At 54.8% G+C, this 21,487-nt stretch overlaps 1 protein-coding gene across 5 annotated transcripts in view; it reads right to left on the reverse strand.

Moving 5' to 3' along the window:
* Positions 1–21,487, reverse strand: part of PPP2R3B (protein phosphatase 2 regulatory subunit B''beta) — a 64,878-nt gene that overhangs the window by 32,862 nt on the left and 10,529 nt on the right. For 2 of the 5 annotated variants that reach the window (XM_059910225.1, XM_059910224.1), the window contains exon 2: positions 8,009–8,194. The exons of 1 other annotated variant lie outside the window; for it this stretch is intronic. In XM_059910225.1, coding sequence (XP_059766208.1) covers positions 8,009–8,194 — 186 coding nt within the window. Of the gene's footprint in view, positions 1–8,008; positions 8,195–15,569; positions 15,827–21,487 lie in introns of those variants that run through there. 2 more of the 5 variants (XM_059910226.1, XM_059910228.1) reach the window with 2 other exon arrangements.

A 21,487-nucleotide genomic window follows, 5' to 3' on the forward strand; every position in this document is an offset into this window, starting at 1 on the left:
AATAGACTTTAAAAAAAAGGCCATATAGAAAGATAAAGAAGGACACCATATAATGACAAAAAGATCACCACAAGAAGAGGATATTACACTCATCAACATATATGCACCCAAATACATAAAACAAATGCTAGCGGACATAAAAGGGAGAAATTGATAGGAATACAATAATTATAGGAGACTTTAACACCCCACCCACATCAATGGACAGATCTCCAGACAGAAAATCAATAAGACAATAGAGCTCCTAAATGATACAACAGAACAGTTACACTTAATTGATATTTTCAGGACATTACATCCAAGAAAACCAGAATACACATTCTTTTCAAGTGCACATGGAACATTCTCTAGAATTGACCATGTACTAGGGCACAAAACAAACCTCAACAAATTTAATGGTATAGAGATTATTTCAAGCATCTTCTCTGACCACAACAGCATGAAACAGGAAATCAACCACGGGAAAAGAAATGAGAAAAAAAGATTACATGGAGACTAAACAATATGCTACTAAAAAAACCAATGGGTCAGCAAGGAAATCAAAAAGTAAATTAAAAACTACCTTGAGACAAATGAAAACGAAAACACAACCATATAAATCTATGGGATGGATGCAACAAAAGCAGTTCTTAGAGGGAAGTTCATAGAGATAACAGGCCTTCCTCAAGAAACAAGAAAAATCTCAAATAAACAACCTAACCTACCACATAAAAGACTTAGAAAAAAGAAGAACAAACAAAACCTAAAGTCAGCAAGAGGAAGGAGATAATAAAGAAGAAATAAATAAAATAAAGATTAAAAACTAGGAAAAAATCAATAAGACCAAAAGCTTGTTCTTTGAAAGGGTAACAAACCCAACAAAAATTGACAAACCTCTGGCCAGGCTCACCAAAAAAAGAGAGAGGACTCAAATAAACAAAATAAGAAATGAAAAAGGAGAAACATCAACCAATACCACAGAAACACAAAAAACCATAAGAGAATACTATGAACAACTACATGCCAACAAATTCGACAACCTAGAAGACATGGACAACTTTCTAGAAACATAAAACCCACCAAAATTGAATCAACAAGAAATAAGATAATTTGAAAGCCTGAAAACTGGAAGTGAAATAGAATCTGTAATAAAAAAAAAAAAACTCCATACAAACAAAAGTCCAGGACCAGATGGCTTCACAGGCAAATTCTACCAAACATACAAAGAAGAACTTTTACCAGTCCTTCTCAAACTCTTTCAAAAGACTGAAGAGAAGGGAACACCCCCAAAGACATTCTATGAAGCCACCATCGACCCAATACCAAAACCAGACACTACCAAAAAGGAAATTACAGGCTAATACCTTTGATGAACACAGATGCAAAAATTCTCAACAAAATACTAGCAAACCGAATCCAACAACACATAAAAAAGATCATACACCATGACCCAGTGGAATTCATCCCAAGTTCACAAAGATGGTTCAACATATACAAATCAATGTGAAACACCACATCAACAAAAGAAAAGACAAAAACCACATGATCATCTCAATAGATTCAGAAAAAGCACTTGACAAAATTCAACATCCATTCATGATAAAAACTCCTACCAGAATGAGAATAGAGGGAACAGATCTAAACATAATAAAAGTTATTTATGACAAGCCCACAGCCGACATACCCTCAAAGGGGGAAAGTTAAAAGCCTTCCTGCTAAAACCTGGACCAAGACAAGGATGCCCACTGTCACCACTTGTATTCCACACAGTGTTGGAAGTCTTCGCCACAGCAATCCGGCAAGACAGAGGAACGGGCATCCAGATGGAAGGGGAGAGGTAAACTTGTCACTACGTGCAGAGGACATGATACTGTATGTAGAAAACCCTAAAGACTCCACACAAAAACTACTAGAACTGATAAACGAATTCAGCAAGGTACCAGGATACAAGATTAACATACAGAAATCAGTTGCATTTCTTTACACTTTAACGTACAGAAATTGGACGCATTTCTTTACACTAAAAATGAAAGAGCAGAAAGTGAATGTTAAAAAAAAAAAAAAAACCTTTTAAAGTCACACCAAAAAAACAAAAAAACCCCCCAAAAACTAAGGAATAAACCTGACCAAGGACGTGAAAGACTTACATGCTGAGAACTATAAAACATTAACAGAGGAAGTTAAAGATGATTCAAAGAAATGGAAAGATATCCCATGCTCCTGGACTGGAAAAATGAATATTGTTAAAATGGCCATACTGCCCAAAGCAATCTACAGATTTAATGCAGCTCCTAACAAATTACCCATGACATTTTTCACAGAACTAGAACAAATAATCCTAAAATTGATATGGAACCATAAAAGACCCAGAATTGCCAAAGCAATCCTGAGGGAAAAAAACGAAGCAGGAGTCATAACCCTCCCAGACTTGACAAAATACTGCAAAGCTACAGTAATCAAAATACTGTGGTACTGGCACAAAAACAGACACATAGATCAATGGAACAGAACAGAGAGCCCAGAAATAAACCCACACACCTGCGGTCAATTAATCTTCGACTAAGGAGGCAAGAATATACAATGGAAATAAAACACTTTCTTCAGCAAGTAGTGGTGGGAAAGTTGGACAGATGCATGAAAATTAACGAAGTTAGAACACATCCTCACACCATACACAAAAATAAACTCAAAATGTCTTAAAGACTTAAATACAAGACATGAACCATAAAACTCCCAGAAGAGACATAGGCAAAACATCCTCTGACATAAATCGTACCAATGTTTTCTTAGGCCAGTCTCCCGAGGCAACAGAAATAAAAACAAAAATAAACAAATGGGACCTAAACAAACTTACAAGCTTTTTCTTGCACAGCAAAGGAAACCATGAACAAAACGAAGACAACCTATGGAAGGGGAGAAAATGTTTGCAGAGGATGCAACCGACAGGGGATTGATTTCCGAAATATACAGTCAGCTCATGCAACTCAACAACAACAAAAAAACCTAATCAAAAAATGGGTGGAGAACGTAAATAGACATTTCTCCAAAGAAGAAAGATGGCCAACAGGCACATGAAAAGATGCTGAACATCGTTAATTATCAGAGAAGTGCAAATCAAATCTACAATGAGACGCCACCTCACACTGGTCAGAAGAGCCATCATTAAAAAGCCTGCAAATAACAAATGCTGGAGAAGGTGTGGAGAAAAGGGAAACCTCCTACACTGTTGGTGGGAACGTAAGCTGGTGCAGCCACTATGGAAAACAGTATGGAGGTTCCTCAGAAAACTAAAAATAGAGTTACCATATGTTCCAGCAACCCCACTCCTGGGCATATATCTGGACAAAACTACAATTCAAAAAGATACATGCACCCCTATGTTCACAGCAGCACTATTCACAACAGTCAAGACATGGAAGCAACCTAAGTGTCCAGAGACAGAGGAATGGATAAAGAAGATGTGGTACATATATACTATGGAACATTACTCAGCCATAAAAAAAAGAGTGAAATAATGCCATTTGCAGCAACATTCATGGACCTAGAGATAATCATACTAAGTGAAGTAAGTCAGAGAAAAACAAATATCATATGACAACGTAAATATATGTGGAATCTCAAAAATGATACAAATGAACTTGTTTACAAAACAGAAACAGACTCACAGACACAGAGAACAGACTTTGGTTGCCAAGGGGGAGGAGGGGTGGGGGAGGGATGGATTGAGAGCTTGGGATTAGCAGACGCAAACTAGTATCAGGTTGGCCAAAAGGTTTGTTTGGGTTTTTTTGGTAAGATGGCTCTAGTAGCACTTAGTTGATTTAACTTCATTCAAAACAATTTTGTTAGACTGTATGTGACAGCTGTCATACCAGCATGCATTTAAAAAAAGACTTATCAAAATTGGTTAAATTTTTGTGTAGCCATTTTAATATTGAAGATGGGAGAAAAAAAGCAACATTTTCGGTATATTATGCTTTATTATTTCAAGAAAGGTAAAAACGCAACCTAAACGCAAAAAAACGATTTGTGCAGTGTATGGAGAAGGTGCCGTGACTGATCAAACGTGTCAAAAGTGGTTTGCGAAGTTTCGTGCTGGAGATTTCTCGCCGGACAATGCTCCACGCTCGGGTAGACCAGTTGAAGTTGATAACAATCAAATCCAGACGTTAACTGAGAACAATCAATGTTATACCACGCAGGAGATCGCCAACATACTCACAATATCCAAATCAAGCGTTGAAAATCATTTGCACCAGTTTGGTGATGTGAATCACTTTGATGTTTGGGTTCCACTTAAGCGAAAAAAACCTTCTTGACCGTATTGCTGCATGAGACTCTCTACTGAAACGTAATGAAAACATTCCGTTTTTAAAACAAATTGTGACGGGTGATGAAAAGTGGATACTGTACAATAATGTGGAACGGAAGAGATCGTGGGGCAAGTGAAATGAACCACCACCAACCACACCAAAGGCCGGTCTTCATCCAAAGAAGGTGATGTTGTGTATATGGTGGGACTGGAAGGGAGTCCTCTATTATGAGCTCCTTCTGGAGAACCAAATGATTAATTCCAACAAGTACTGCTCCCAAGTAGACCAACTGAAAGCGGCACTCGACGAAAAGCATCCAGAATCAGTCAACAGAAATGCATAATCTTCCATCGGGATAACGCAAGACCGCATGTTTCCTTGATGACCAGGCAGAAACTGTTAGAGCTTGGCTGGGAAGTTCTGATTCATCCACCGTATTCACCAGACATCACACCTTTGGATTTCCATTTATTTAGTCCTTCACAAAATTCTCTTAATGGAAACAATTTCAATTCCCTGGAAGACGGTAAAAGGCACCTGGAACAGTTCTTTGCTCAAAAAGATAAAAGGTTTTGGGAAGATGGAATTATGAAGTTGCCTGAAAAATGGCAGATGGTAGTGGAGCAAAAGGGTGGCTACGTTGTTCAATAAAGTTCTTGGTGAAAATGAAAAATGTGTCTTTTATTTTTTACTTAAAAACTGAAGGCATACACATATACAATGGAATATTACTCAGCCATAAAAAGGAACGAAATTGGGTCATTTGTAGAGACAGGGATGGACCTAGAGACTGTCATACAGACGGAAGTCAGAAAAAGAAAAACAAGTATCGTATATTAAGGCATATTTGTGGAATCTAGAAAAATGGTACAGATAAACTAGTTTGTAAGGCAGAAATAAGAGACACAGATGTAGAGAACAAACATATGGACACCACGGTGGGGAAGCGGGCATGGGATGAACTGGGAGATTGGGATTAACATATATACACTAATCTGTATAAGACAGATGACTAATAAGAACCTGCTGTATGGCACAGGGAACTCCATTTATTTCACTGTACGGTAGACACTAACAGAACATTGTAAAACAACTATACCCCAATTAAACAAAAAACAAGTTGTAAGTATGTGAGATTATGGATGTGCTAACTAACATTACTGTGATAATCATTTTGCAATAAATACGTCTATCGAATCGCTATGTTGTACACCTTAAACTTACACAATGTTGTATGTCAATAATCTCAATACAGCTAGAAAGAAATAAATAAATAAGTACAAAAACCAAAACCGAAGGCACTTTTTGGCCAACCCAATATATATAGAATGGATAAACAACAAGGTCTTACTGTATAGCACAGGGAACTATATTCAATATCCTGTAATAAAGCATAATGAAAAAGAATATACAAAAGAATCTGTGTACCTGTATAACTGAATCACTTTCCTGTAGAGCAGAAATTAACACAATGTAAAACAACTTTAATATTAAAAAAGTGAAAAAAAATCACCCAGAGAATGGGAGAAAATATTTGCACACTATATATATCTGATAAGGGATTCTATCTAGACTGCATAAAGAACTCTTACAATTCAACAATAAAATGACAAATACCCCAACTGAAAAAATAGTCAAAGGATCTGAAGAGACGTTTTTCCAAAGAAGACATAGAAATGGCCAATAAGCACATGAACAGAGGCTCAACATTAACCATGAAGGAAATGCAAATCCAAACCACAAGGAGGTACCACGTCACACACACTGGGATAGGATGGTCTTTAATCAAAAAGACAGGTAACAAGTGTTGGCAAGGATGTGAATAAACGGGAACCCTCACACAGTGCTGGTGGGAATGTAAAGCGGGGCAGCTGCTTTGGAAAACAGTCTCCTAGTTCCTCAGAAAGTTAAATAGTGTTACTGCCTAACCCAGCAATTCCACTCCTAAGTATCTACCCAAGAGAAATGCAAACATGTCCGTCTACACAAAAACTTGTAGCACGTGAATGTTCACAGCAGCACCACTCACAAGAGCCAAAAGGTGGAACAACCCAAGTGTCCACGAAAGGATGAATGGATAAATACGTAAAGGAATATTAAAAGGAGTGAAGGGACTTCCCTGGTGGCGCAGTCGTTAAGAGTCTGCCTGCCAATGCAGGGAACACGGGTTCGAGCCCTGGTCTGGGAAGATCCCACATGCCGCAGAGCGACTGGGCCCGTGCGCCACAACTACTGAACCTGTGCTCCTAGAGCCCGCAAGCCACAACTACTGAGCCTGCGTGCCTAGAGCCCGTGCTCCGCAACAACAGAAGCCGCAACGAAGAGCAGCCCCCGCTCGCCGCAACTAGAGAAAGCCCGCATGCAGCAACGAAGACCTAACACAGCCAAAAATAAATAAATAAATTTATCAAAAAGGAGTGAAGCACGGGCTACAACGTGGACGAACCTTGAAAACATGATGCTCAGTGAGAGAAGCCAGACACAGAAGGACACACAGTGTGTGATTCCACTTACAGGAAACGTCCAGAACAGGCAAATCCAGAGAGACAGAAAGCAGATTAGTGGTTTCCTAGGGATGGGGGAGAAGGGGATTGGGGGATGACAGCCAAAGGGTGTAAGGTTTCTTTCTGCGGTGATAAGAATTAACTGTAGTGATGGTTGCACAACTCTGTGAATACACTAAAAACTACTGAGTTTACTGTATACTTTAAATGGGTGAATTGTGTGGCATGTGAATTACATCTCAAGAAAGCTGTTAGAAAAAGAAAAGAATGCAACCGCTGCAGACTGAAAGCAAAAGGGAGCACATGAAGTTATTCAGCACACAGAACAGGAGAACTTTTCAGAATGCACATAACGGACAGAGGATCAGCCGCCAGGACGTAGAGAGAAATTTTACAGGCGGGAGGGAGAATGCAAAAAGAGAACTCACCCCAGCAGCACCAGGGGCAAAGGAGAGGCACAAGCAACCCACTGAGGAAACCTAACACTGAATCCAGAAGCACTTTGTAAGGCAGCCTGACCCACGGGGGACCGGGACGTACAAACCCCAACACCCAGGAAGTGCCCACGCGCAGCTGACAACGACACAGAGAGCTGGGGGCTGGGTGCGCGGGAACCTGCCACGGGGCACAACACCGCTCGGCAACCTGGGGCATCTCACGGAGGTGAGGGTGGGGACTGTCCTCTGTCCAGCAAGCCCGCCCCCAGGCTGAGACACCAGAGGGACCGCGCGGAACCCGGGTCCCCCGCCGCGGGCAGCCAGCCAGCCATCGGGGAGGGACGAGCACACCGTGGTGTGTTCCCGCAACAGACGGTGCAGCAAGCAAACCGACGGGCGTCCACACGCGGGACCCCGACACACACTGCTGGAAGAAAACACCGAACCGCTCAGGGGTGCGCACGGCGTGGGAACACCTGGGCTCAGCTGGAAACCCCACACACGGTGCTGGTCCACGCGGACCGTGGGTCCACACGCGCCCGCCCAGAACACCACCACCCTGCACAGCGGACACAGAGCCCCGGGGCAGGGTCCCTCCAAGCCGCCACGCCTGGGAGGACGGCACACAGACACGCCCGAGGACAAAGCCTAACACGGATCCCTCTGCGCCTCAGATCACAAGGACCGAAGTAAGCGGGACGCAGGTGCGGTGAGCTCACGCACGGCCACGACCGCACAGGGACCGCGGGCCGCGTCCCCGCGCGCAGACACCCACCTTGGCCACTCTGCCCATGTCCCCCATGGTGGCCCTCTCGTGCGGGAACTGGGCGAAGGTCCTCTCGATCTTGGCGATGACGGCGTCCACGTTCACCGCGTCCTGCGGGCGGCCTCGGGGGAAGTAGAACGTGGGAATGCTCAGGCTGGCAGCGGGCGGCAGGGCCTCCTCCTTCCTCGTCTGAACCTGAGCGAGAGCGAGCGAGAGCGAGCGAGCAGTGAGGACCCAGCACGGCGGGCACCCGCTTCCCGCCGGCGCGGACGGGACCAGAGCGGCCGCCCCGAGCCCAGCGAACCCGACTGTGGACAGAGCCCAGACCATCGCCGGGCTGACTGCAGACGCGGGAGGCGATGCGGCCCGCGGCGGAGCGCCACACACGGCCCTGCTTCCCCCGATCCTGCCTCGGGTGTGACCCCTCAGGACGAGGACGGCTGCTGAGAGAACCTGCCCTCCTGCCCTCCCGGGAGGTCAAGGTCAGCAGAGGCGGGCTGTCCCCTCGTGTGCATCTCGCGCCTGGAACCGCCTGTCCCCACACCGTCCTCCCCTGTGGCCGGGATGCGAGGCCAGCGCCGTGGCTGGGCGCGGCCCTCGGAAAGCACCACAGCCCCGAGGGCTCGGCATCCTGGCACGGGGAGAGGCAGGAAGCCGTCCTGGAGCCCACGCCGTGCCTTCCAAATGGCAGTGTCAGCACGCCTGCCCGGTGACCGACGGGGTGACCTGCGAGCTAGCTGGGTGCAGTCACGGGTCAGAAGCGCGCACCACGCACGCAGAGGAGGGCTGCGTTCGCCAACGCCCCTGAGCAGACGGGACCAGCCAGCGGAACCACTCAGGAAGCACCTGCCGGGAGTGGACGCGCTGGGACCGGGCAGGCCTCGGGGGGCCGGGAGGGCGGCCGCACTTGGTGACGCTCGCTCTCCCTGGACCGCGGGGCACTGTCCCCCTGCAGGACGCGCGGTGTCCCTCTGCGCTGACCCGGGAAGGCCCCCTGGGTGCCAGAAACAGCTGCCCCGAGTCACGGCCCGTAATGCCCGTGGAGACTCATGCATCCGGGCACCCCTGATGGGCAGGGACAGGCAAGCACGGTCCAGCCCACGGCCCACCTCCTAGACACACCCCAGGTTCCCTGTGGTTGGGGACACGCGGACACACCGTGACGCAGCAGGAAGAGCCCAGGGTCCGGGTGGGAAGCGCTGGAGAGAGGAAGGCGCACCCAGGCCTCAGGCCACGGGACTGGCGGGGGACGGGGAGTGACCAGGTGTTCCGGAGAGGGGACGGCGAGGGGTACGCCCACCAACGAGGCCTGGGAAACTCAGCGCACACAGGGCACTACGGACACACGGAGCCCACAGCCCCTGAGCATCCAGAGACACACGCAGAACAGCAGACGGAAGGCAAACACAGGAGAGAGGACTCCCCCGCCAGGAGTGGTTACATCAGGGGGCTGGGGCGGGCAGCCAGGCCCACACAGCCAAGGACGGGGCCGGGTGGCGGTCTGCTCACTGCGGGGTGCCCCCGTCCCAGCTGCCCGACCAGGCGCACACAGCACAGCTCCACGCCCACAAGCGCCAGAGGCCCCGCCACCGACCCGCAGCCGAGACACAGCACACGGCCCTCAGGAGTCACGCTGTGCACTGATTCTAACGTTGTGAGTGGACGTCACTCCTACAGCCTGCCACCCAGACCGCTTCTCCACCCGCAACACAGCAGCAGACGGCAGGCATCCCCCTCGGTCACATCAGGGACATCCCGCGTCCCCTCGGTCACACCTCGGGACCTCCCGCGACCCCTTGGTCACATCAGGGACGTCCCGTGACCCCTCGGTCACATCAGGGACATCCCACGTCCCCTCGGTCACATCTCAGGACATCCCATGTCCCGTCAGCCACATGGGGGATGTCCTGCGTCCCTTCTGTCACATCGGGGATGCCCCACGTCTCCTGTGTTTCCTGAGGTCCCAGCTGAGGCAGCTGTTCAGTGCTCGGTGACCTTGCAAGGCGCGGTGACCGCATCGAGAGGAGGTGCGGCCGTCGTGAGTCAGCTGTACCAGGTCTGTGTGGCAGCCTGGGGACACTGGGCAACGAGCTCTGTGATCACCACGGGGCCAACACAATCCTGAGGGGCTGCGTGCAGATCTGGCTCAGTCCTGAGAGGCGAGAGGAGAGCTGGGAAGGCGCACGCGGGGGAAGGAGAGGGACGGCAGGCGGCCCTGAGCACCGGCACAGCCACGGGCTGGGGCAGGGACAGCACAGGGATGGGGCGGGGGGACAGCAGGAAGCAGGAGGACAGGCCCTGGAGGAGCCCCTGACCCGGGAGGGGCCGCGGGACGCCTCCGGCCCACGTTTCATTCGGACTCGGCCCTGTCGGCGCCCAGGGACAGAGGCTGAACCCCTCCTCCCAGCCCAAAGACGTCCTGTCTCTGTGATTTGGTCTCGGGGCAGAGCTGCTGGGCTGTGATGCCCACCTACAGCGGCAAAGAACAGCCGCAGGGGAAGCAAGACCCAGCGCCGGCCCTGAGGACGGAGAGATTCAAGGGTTCACGCGTCGCCTGGGGACGCCCAGGGTTCACCTGGGGAATGTTTCCCCCCGGTTTCACTCCTCTGGGCGGGTTCAGTTTTCCCCAGTTTTCCTCGCCTCTGTTTGGAGGGCAGGATGGAGCGCAGGCCCCATGTCCTGGGCTGTCACCTGTAGCAGCTCATGGCTCACGTCTGCAGAAAGGGCTGCCGGCTTGCACCGACACCTCTGGCATCCTCCCCGGCACGGCGGCACTCAGCGCCGGGCGCCACCATCGCCCATCCCGAAATCAGCTGGGCCGGCTGGTCCCAGGGCAGGTGTCCCCACCTGCCCAGCCACGGCCGCAGACACACAGAGACAAGGTGTCGCTCAACATCGTGCGCTATTTTCTCCGCTGTCAGCACGGGGCCGCCGCCCTCACCAGCCACCGAGAAGCCAAGGGAAATGGACCCGCCAGGGACACGGCGGAGTGGAGGCTCGCCTCCTCAGCGCGGTGAGCTCTCCCCACGTCACCAGCTCCATGGCGCCTGCCCCACGGTCAGCTCGTAGGCCCCTCCCAGGGGAACTGGGCTCGGGCAGGAAGCAACGTGCTCCCAAACGGAAGGTCTGAATTGCAGGATGGAACGAAAGGCAGAGAACGTGGTGCCTACGTGGGTAAATCCACGCACACGCCCGCCACGCACATCGGTAACAAGCATGTTGTTTTACCTCTCTTTAAAGACTCTCTCAGGACAACGACACGAAACGAGAGGGGGCCGGCAGTGAAGGGTTTGAGAGTTTTGAGTTGGAGGATAAAGATACGGACTCTGTACCTAGAAAAACGAAGGCACTGACATTGTAAGATGAGCAGTAAGCTAGTATTAAGTACTCCAACGAGGAAAAGATAAAAAAGAGGGAAAGGAGAGCATAAAAAGAAACATAAATAAGATCGTGAAAATAAAACAGAATGGATTAATAATCCTTATAAATGTAAATGGACTAAACGCTCCAGTTAAAAAACAAAGATCAGACAGAAAAAAGAAAGTAAGACTTACAGGAAACACATGTAAGATATAAGGACACAGAGGTTGAAAACTTTTAACAAGTGGAAAAAGATACAGCAGCCAACAGTGACAAAAAGAAGGCTGGCATCGCCGTATTCACGCCCAGATAGGACTAAAGGTCTGGATGCGACAGAGAGAGATGGTCAGGACACCACACGGGGCGCCCATCACGGGAAGCTCTGCCGACCCGGAGCTGACCGGTGCCCCAGCACAGCCTCGGCGCCGACCAAGCCAAGGTGCTGGGGAAATGCGGGCACGCGGCACAGAGGCGGGCCAGGCCCGCTCCCCCCCCACCCCTGACGGACCACCGGATGACGGAAAAACAAACAGCTGGGCACGGACACGGGAGATTTACAGTGTAATCTCTGGGCCATAAATAGAGCGCGGCCGGCGCAGCTGCAGGACACGCGTTCTTTTCCAGCACACGGGGCGCTGCTGGGAGCCGGCCACCTCCCGGCCCCAAACAGGCCTCAGCAGAGCCTGAGGGGACCACGGGGGCTGTTCCCTGAGCTACCTGCGGCCAGGCTGGACGTCCACAATGAAAGCGGACGCGGCACAAATACGTGTGTGTGTGTGTGTTTGTGTGTGTGTGTGTGTGAGCGAGACAGACAGACAGGGAGGATCCTCGAGCAGGGCTGAAGCTTCTCAGAAGCCAGCACGGCAGGTGGGGCACTCGGCTCCCAGCAGGGCCGCTTCCCTCCCAGCGACACGCCTGCCGCCCGCCTCCCGGCTGTCACCCGGCCACCGGTCAAGATGACACCTGCTCGCAAAGAGCTATTTCTGTCGCCGGCACGGACACCAGCGCGGCCTGACTCATCACGATTGCAGACATCACGGAGACGCCCGGGGCCCCCGGAACACAGGCGGGCTGAAGGCTCGGCCTCATGGGAAGCACGGCCGTCCCCGCGCAGCGGCAGGGGCCCCGGGAGGTGGGCCCGCACAAGCAAGCGCCCAGGCCAGCCTTCTCTAAACGCAGCTCGCACGCAGCGCCCCTCGGGCAGACGCACTAGCTGGGGCGGCGGAAACGACCGTGGCTCCGACTCGGCCAGGGCAGGACGCAGGGCAAGCGCGGCACGGCCCGGGGGCAGCAGCCCGCGGGCCGCCCCAGCCGAGCCGAGACCCGGGGGCAGCCGGGGGCAGCAGCCCGCGGGCCGCCCCAGCCGAGCCGAGACCCGGGGGCAGCCGGGGGCAGCGGCCGAGCCCGGCGGGCGGCGCGGGGACACGGGCGGGCACAGCGCCCACCAGAGGCCACCGCCGGGCTGGGAGGCCCTGCAGGCCGGAGCTGCTTCTGCTGCGACCCCAGGGCCCCTCCCCACCGGCTGGCGGCAGGCTCCCCAGCTAGATGCCAACGGCCCGCTGGACGGACGGCAAGAGTCCAACTGTGAAGGTTTAAAGCAGAGGCGCCAAAACAAAGATGAGAACGGCTGGCCCTGCGCGTGGGTTTGTTCAAAAGTCCTCTAGCCACCACAGGAGAGGGACCGGCCTCGAGGGGCCACATGAGCCACGGAGCTTTCCAGGGGAGAAAGGGTGTCTGGAGAGCAAACTCTCAGAGCCGCGAGGAGCTGGGCCGAGCAGGGCGCCTGCCATGCGGGGACAGGCCGGGGCTCCACGTCCACGAGGCAGGGGCCTGAGATGTCGGCTGGGTCTGCACCCCCGGCCAGAGGACGCTGGGGCCCCACGGGGCCGGAAGGCAGGGCTGGGGGCGTGGACGGGACGGGACGGGGGGCGGCGTGAGGGGTCACATCCGTGGGCTCAGGGACCCGGGGGGCCACGTCCGACCCCTGGGTCCTGGGAGCACAGATCAAGGGGGTACTCAGGGCCCACCCCGCGCAGCGCTGTGACCCCGCGCGGTGTCCGAGACGGCCAGAGTCCCCAGGCCAGGCTGTCACCGTGTGGAGGAGAGGTCGGGTCAGCGCCCAGCAGTGTCCCAGGGGGGCGGCTGCGCTGCGCTCTCGGTGCCCCGCGGGGCCCGTGCATCCACCTGAAGCACCCCACGGGGCAGCTGGACGGCCGTGAGTGGGACCAGGGCACGGTGACAGCGGAGGAGAGCGCGTGCGGAGCCCGAGAGTCAATCCCCGGGGGACGGAGGGTCGGGACCCGGCTAGGACAGGGCGGGCAGCACGGCCATAGCGGGCCCTCGTGGGCTTGGGACAAGGTCTGAGGGACGTCGGGGGGACGACCTGGGGGCCTCAGGGCTGCTCAGAGTGCGCAAGGCGCGGGCGCCACAGGCAGGGCAGGCGGGTGGACACGGGCCGCAGGAGCAGGACGGCCTCCCACGCACGACACAGCCTCGCTGCACACCTTCCGTTGGCCCCGAGTGCAGCGCGGACGCCCCAAGCTGGCAGCAGGGCCGGCACGGACGAAGCACCCCCCCCATCCCTCCACAGTCCCCGTCTGCCCACAAGGCCAACCCCACCTCCCTCAGGCCATCCTCTCCGGCCATGCCCCCATCCCCACATGCCCTCCTCCCCACACCTTCCCCCGCTGCCCTCCGCGCCCCCATCATCTCCCCACGCCCCCCACCATCTCCTCCCACGCTCCCCCCACCTCCCCACGCCCTGAGGTCTGCCGACCACCCACAGCTCTGCGCAGAGTCTGCACTCAAACACCAAGGGGCGAAGGAAGCCAGGAACACTCTCCTCCCCGACACTCCCCCGATGCCCGCCCCTGAGAAGCGCTCACTCCACGCAGCACGTGCCCACGTTCGTGGGAAACGTCATTGGAACGTATCTGCCGTAACGTGAAACTTTTTCCTCTTAAAGGCAACCGCGAATCGCGTATCCCAAAAAGTGATTCTGTAAGACGAAGAGCCGTCCTGGAACAACCAGGCTGCCGTGAACAGTTCTGCGTGGAGCCAGGACCACCACCCCCCCCCCCACCAAGATCAAGTCACAGCCGTCGTGGGGGGAGGGGGGAGGGCTCCCCAATCCAGGAAACACCCCGGCGCAGCCTGTGTGCACCATGTGTGCGCCACGCACACAAACAGTAACCAGCAAACATCAGACCTCCTCTCTGTAGAAGATCACCCTTAGCTGATTCCACGTTAAGGTCTCCACGTTCAGATTCTAAGTAGACTTTCCTTCTCCACAAGCGACAAACATACAAGCATCAGCCACTTGCAGACAGAATTTCACAAGTTGAAGGATAGAGATCAGACACAAAAGTACCAGAAGCCCTGCAAAAGTTGAGACATGATCCCAGGAAAAAAATCCAATTACACTACCAGCAGAAAGCAGGTCTTTTTTCCCACCCCAAACAGCCTGGTTTGATTCGATGTGATTTTTTTTAGGCCACGAGATGACCTTTAACTCCTCGCCTGGGTGAAAATACAAGTGATTTAACGTGCCAAATACCCGTAAGGCAGCAGAACCTCCAGTTGCCAAAAGATCCCAGGTGGCCATGACTTTTAAATTCCATGGTCCTCTTACACGAATTTACAAAGCACACACGAGGCACAGACACGGGGTTTGCTTCTGTGAAGCGCCGTGATGTTTACAAGCCCAGTCGTCACTGAAGCCGCGGAGAAGGGCGCTCCGGCTGGTACGTGCCTGCGATAAAGCCCTTAAAGCAACACAGGCGCTCGCAACAAACCGCGCTCGCTCTCCTTTCCAGCAGCGCTGCGCTGTTATTACCCAGGGCGCCACACGCTCCAACGACACGGGGAGGCTCGCTGCGCACCTGCGGAGGGTCAAGTCCCGAAGGCTCCTACTGCCCGAGGTCGACACCTCCCCGCCTCGCGCAAGACGCACCACGACGTTGCCCCGCGCCCGGGGTATCCGCTGCTAGGACTCCAGGAAAGGAGATGCCCGCGCCTCCCTTCACAGCGCTTTCCCTGACAAACTGCACGGGCGCACCTGCTCTCTGCGCGCACGGGCGCTGTTCCAGGGGAGCCGCGCACGGGCACAGGTGGAGCGCCCCGAGCCCAGGCAGCCCCCCACCCCGACCTCGCCAGAGCGGCGAGGGGCCCGCGGACGCAGCGGACCCGCCCGCACGCCGGCCCGCCGCACCTGCTGGAAAGCCTTGAGCCTCTTCTTGAAGCGGGAGGGCAGCACGAAGTCGCAGCCGCGGGCCAGCGAGGCCAGCTCCTGCCGCAGGTCGGGGTCCTGGCGCAGGGACAGGTCCCGGAGCCGCATGTCGGCTCGCATGGGCCGCCGGGGCCCGGGCCGGGCGCGCTCGCGGGGCTGGAGCTGCGGCTGGCCGGGGCCGGCGGGGTCGGGGCGGTCCGGGCGGCCGGGCTCAGCGCGCTCCATGCGTCGCCGGCCGGCGCTCTGGGGGCCGGGCCTCGGGCGCGCGCATTCCTCAGGCGGGGCCGGGCGGGCACACGGCGGCGCGGCGGGGCAGGGGAGGCGTGGCGGACGCGCGGCCCCTCCCGCGGCCCGGGCTGTGCTCCGCGGTGCAGGACGGAGCGCCGGACGCCCGCCCCGAGCTGGCCTGTTGCGCGCGGAGGCGGCTCTCCCGCCGAGAGCCTCCCTCGGCTCAGCCTGTAGGCAGGCCGGCAAGGGCAGCGGACCTGGAGACGCCGCCTGCCGGCTCCTGGGAGGGTGGGCCTTCTCTCCGGACAAGGGCAGCCCGTCCAGGACTAAGCGCAACCTGTTACCGAGCCCGCGGCTGGCGCCCCGGCCGCGCCCGCCCGACAGCCCACGTGCGGCCCAAGAGCTGGTACGTCGGGGAAACGGCCCCAAACGAAGGGGGCACCCTCCAGCCCTCCAGGAGTTGAGAAGATACACTTAAACGGCAGAGGACGCTCTGACGGCCTTTGTTTAAAACTCGGGGTGGGGGTGGAATTCGGGGTATTAGAGCTCTCGCCCTGTCGTACACGGCTGTGTAGAGTGTAGTGGAACGCAGACGTCACAGATGGTGTGCGTGGTGTGGAATACGACACAGACGACGCATGCTGTCGTGTCACGTGAGCGATGAGAGCACGCGACTGAGCCCCCTGACACGAGGAGGAACCAGGAGCAGAGCCAGGCCCCCCTTCTGGGCGGGGCTTTCCCCCCACATACCGTCTAGATCGGGCCTGCATGTCCCACCCCTGAAATCCCAGGACCCCAGGAACGCCTGCTCCAGCCAAAGCTGACCTTCCCTGCCCCCTTCCCTCTGCCCCCAGACAAAGACGTTGGGGAAATGACCTCGGGGGTCGAAAGGCACTTCACCCATCCACCCTCCTCCTTGTCTCTCTAATGGACTTTTTGGGGGGGGGGAGGGTAGTTTTTGTTTTACAGAGACGCTGGGCAGAAAGTACAGAGCTCCCGTGTGCTGCCCCTGCAGAAACCAGGTTCCCCGTCACAAACACCCCGCTCTGGGTGCTGCATCTGTTACAGCAACGAGCACCCAGGATGAGCCCATACTGATACGCTGCTATGAACAGAAGTCCACGGTTCCCCCTAGGGTGCATCGCGGTGGTGCACATTCTGTGGGTCTGGACAAATGCACAATGACGTGTGTCCACCATTACTGCATCACGCAGCGCAGGGTCGCTGCCCTGGAGTGCCCTGGGCCCGGCCTGTTCATGTCCCTCCCCAACACTGACCTCTTACTGTGTCCGTATTCTGTCCTAAGCCTAGCTGGGATCGCAGGGGTCTACCCTTCCCGGCGTGTCCCCTAGCCGGGACCGCAGGGGTCTGCCCTTCCCGGCGTGTCCCCTAGCCGGGATCACAGGGCTGCAGCCTCTCAGACCCGCTTCCTCTTTCATCTGCACCATCACCCAGCCCCAAATTCCTCTTCAAACTCCTGTTCGGGGGGCTGCCCTCTCTCCTGTCCTTCTCCTCTGCCTCTTTCCCATCTCTTTACCCTATTCCGTCCTTCTCCCCATTCCTGGAACATCCTCAAAGATTCAGAGGTTGGCTGGCGACCCCTCTGGTTCTCCAGACACACAGACAGGGGCAGTGTAGGCACCCCAACGTGGCCACAGAGCCGCCCCAGGCGGTGTGAGGCTACAGGGCCTAAGTCCTGCCCTGTCCAGACCCGGACACAACACGCAGGAAGGCCCCCAATAGCACGCCCCGGGCAGGGACCAGGTTCAGGACAAACTTCTGACTTCAGGGTGTCGGCAGCTGGTCATCAGTGGCTCAGGGAGGCCTCCGGACCCAGGCACAGCCCCGTCACTCTGCGCTACGCCTCTGCCATGAACGGCCACACCTGCAGGTTCACTCTCGTTCCCCCTCCCCCTGCAAACCCCAGGGAAGAGGGGCTCCTCCTGCAGCGTGAAGAGCTGTCCAGGCCCTCCACTGCTGGCCCCTGCCATGCAGCTCCTCCAGGGGAAGGCGGAGCATGTGCGCTGCCCGAGACCTGGGCTTGTCCCTGCGCCTGGCCCTGGCCAAACAGCCCACGAGGTGGCCGCAGGTCCCGTGCCGGCACAGACTGGGGAAGGTCCTGCCGAGAACCCAGAGGCTGCTAAGCCCAGGGCTGAGTCTTCACAGCAAAGCCCGGCGCTGCTGCACTGCGCGTGAGAGACGAGCACAGGGGCAGGTGGGGCAGCACAGAACTACACACCTGGGCAGGCCCTGCCCACAGGGCGTCCCGGCCATACAGACTCTGCCTTTCCAAGTCAGCTCTCAACTCTTCTGTTTAAGTTTCTGTAGCGATGCTGGTAGGCGTGTGTCGACTGCAGCGCTGAGGGTGCATGAAACGGACACCGAGAGAGTCCCCAAGACCCCTCACTTGTAGCTTACAATTTGGCTACAAACCAGAAATTTAACCCAAGTAGAAAAAAGGAATCTTTTACTCATTTCTCCACTTCTAGGTAAACTGGGGAAAAATCCATGGCTCCTCCAACGCTCAAAGGTAGCTCAGGAGAGAGGGAGACTGAGGCCCCCCAGCAACCTTCAGTAACGTTTCTGCCCCCGAGCAAGGGCTCACCCGCAGGACAGCCCCGGACGGAGGGAGCAGGTGAGGAAACAGGGTGGAGTGGGCCTGGCTCAGGAAGGCAGCTGACCCTGCGCAGGACTGACGGCTCGGGGCGCCCCACAGGCGGGGGACATCTGCCTGCCGCGGCCACTGCTCTGAGAGCAGCACACCCACCGAGGCAGCGTCCAGAACCACGCGGGCACTCGGCACGTGCAGACACAGCATCACCGGCTCTCTTTCCCCTCCTTCAGCCCAGGCCCTGGTGCTCCGGAACCTGAGCCCCCAGCCAGGCTGGAGACACTGTCACGAGGAACAGAAAGAGCCCCGGGGGCCAGGGGGCGGCCCCTCGCTGGGAAAACACCCGTGAAAACTCCTCTTAGCCGCGCCCGGTATGGACAGAGCCCAACTCCAGCGGTGCAGACCCTGGGGCTGGCAGCAGGCCACGGGCACCCCTGAGGCCCCGGGTCTGCGTGGAGGCCCGAAGTCCCCGGGACGGCAGAGAACAGCCAATCCCTGCCACCAGCACCCCCTCCCCACGTTGCTCATCCCATGATTCTCTGAGCTCAGAGCCAAATGCTGGCCAGAAAAACTAAGACGTGATGTACTGTCCACAATTTAGTGTCGATTCAGATAAAATAACCATTCCCGACGATTAGCTCTGCAACCCAGCTACAGAGTCAACCCGGCCCTGGCCCATCTCCTGCCCCGGCTCCTAAAAGGCCCAGAGGCGGCCAGGCCACGTGCGCACGAGGCCCCCACACGGAGGCGGCTAGAGACGAGGAAGTGCCAGCCTCCTCGTGTGGTCTGAGCGATCTCAGAAAGCTCACGGCGCTTCCCCTCTGGCAAAGGAGTTTTCTGAAAGTCTGTTCTTAAGTTTCTGGACTTATCTGACAACGCTGATCTCTACGCTGCTCTGTGACGACAGCGTGTGGTCTGTAGGACGGGAAGGATCTGACGTTTGTTCACACGGGCTCTGTGGTCTGGGACTCGACACCCAGGGAGGTATCTTTCAACAGGGACAGTGAAACTTCTGCTTCCAGACAAAAGAGGAATGGAGACCAGATTCACCCCCGCCTAGATTCTACACAGCATTTTAAGGAAGAAATGATACCGATATTGAACCCTCTTACAGAAAACAGGGCAAGGAGTAACCATTCTTAGCTGCTCTTGGGAGGCCAGCATCGCCCTGACACCAGCGCCAAGGAAATCACACAGAAGACGGGAGACGGGTGTCCCCCGACCACAGACACACTGATCTCACAACACGGGAGCCCTCAGAGCCCAGCAACGTGTGAGAGCATCAGCTGGGATCACTGGATTCATCCAAGGAAGCAAGGCTGGTTAACACCCACAGATCAAGTGAGAAAACATCACGTGATCATAAAGAACTGGACAAGATTCAACACCCATTCATGTTAACAGTTCCCAACCAACTAAATATACAGGGTCGCTTCCTCAACCTGCGAAGGGCGTTACGAGAACACCTGTATCTGTGTCATCCTGAGGAAGCTTCCTCAACCTGCGAAGGGCGTTACGAGAACACCTGTATCTGTGTCATCCTGAGGAAGCTTCCTCAACCTGCGAAGGGCGTTATGAGAACACCTGTATCTCTGTCATCCTGAGGAAGACGGGATGCTTGCTGGCTGAGCCGGGACCAATCGAGCAGCTCCACTCTCAGCGCTGACCCTGACCAGGCCCCGAGACCCCAGCTGAAGTGTCGGGCAGGAAGGAGAGTCCCAGGCACGCCGGCCGGGAGGGGTGACGCGGGACAGCTGTCCCTCACGCCAGCACGACCCTGGTGCAGGGTCCTCGAGCATCCACTGACCGCAGAACTGATCAGCGGGTCAGCGACTTCACAGGGTGGGGACTCAAGTGCACGGCCGTCGGAAGAGAGCACGCGGAGGTGACGGGAAGACGGTTCCACTCACAGCAGCACCACAAGCAACAAACGCCCCAGGAACTCGTCTAGGGGAGGAACCGTAAGACCTGCCCACCCAGCCAGAAACCCCGCGGACAGGGACGGGCGCCTCCATGACGGGGGACCCGCACTGCCGGGCGGCCACTGCCCCACAGGGTCTGCAGACCACGCGGCCTTGAGCCAAACCTCAGCCGCCCTTTCGTGTAGAACTTGGCACCATGACTCTAAAAGTCCACGGAAGCAAAAAGCACCCAGAAAAGCCATCCCAACAGTCGTGCACCGGGGCGGGGTGCTGGTTTCAGGTCACCAGAACGCGGGGTGACCTGCACAGAGATCTGCAGTGCGCACACAGGTGCCCACAGGCGCGGGACAGAGGGTCCAGGAACCAACCCAGACACCTGCGGACACGGGACTTCCGGCAAAGGCGCCGGCACCATTCAACGGGAAATCATTTCAGAAAGCCACGCTGCAGCAATTGAGTAATCACGCACAAAAAAAGCACACTCCGAAACTTACCTCAGACCACACACAGAAATTAACTTGAAACAGACCATAAGTCTAAGCATAAAAGCGAAATTTGGAAAAGTTCTAGAGGAGACACAGGAGAAAACCTATCTGCCCTAGGGTTTGACAAAGATTGTTTAGATTACGGATTATACTTTTGGGAACATCAAATAAGTAATAAATTGGACCTCATCAAAATTAAAAACTTTTTGCTTCAGAAAACACTAATAAGAATATAAGAGAAGGTGAAGGAGACTGAGATACAGACTTCCAGTTGCAAAATAAATGAGTCAAGGGTATAAATGTACAGTGTGGGAAACAGTAATTATGTAACATCTTTGTATGGTGACATATCATTACTAGATTTATTGAAATGTATAGAAATACCAAATCACAATCTTGTGTAACAAGAACATAGTTTTATAGGTCAATTATACTTCAAAACAAACACTCATAGAAAAAGAGATCAGATTCCTTACTAGAAGAAGTGCGGGTGTGAGGAGGGAACTGGATGAAGGAGGTCAAAAGATACAAACTTCCAGTTAAGGGATACAGTACTAGGGACGTAACGTACAACATGGTAAAGATAATTAACACTGCTGTATATGGAAGTTGTTAAGAGTAAATCCCAAGAGTTCTCATCACAACAAAAGGAAA

This window comes from Balaenoptera ricei, chromosome X, assembly GCF_028023285.1.
Source record: "Balaenoptera ricei isolate mBalRic1 chromosome X, mBalRic1.hap2, whole genome shotgun sequence".
NCBI classification, from domain to species: Eukaryota; Metazoa; Chordata; class Mammalia; order Artiodactyla; family Balaenopteridae; genus Balaenoptera; species Balaenoptera ricei.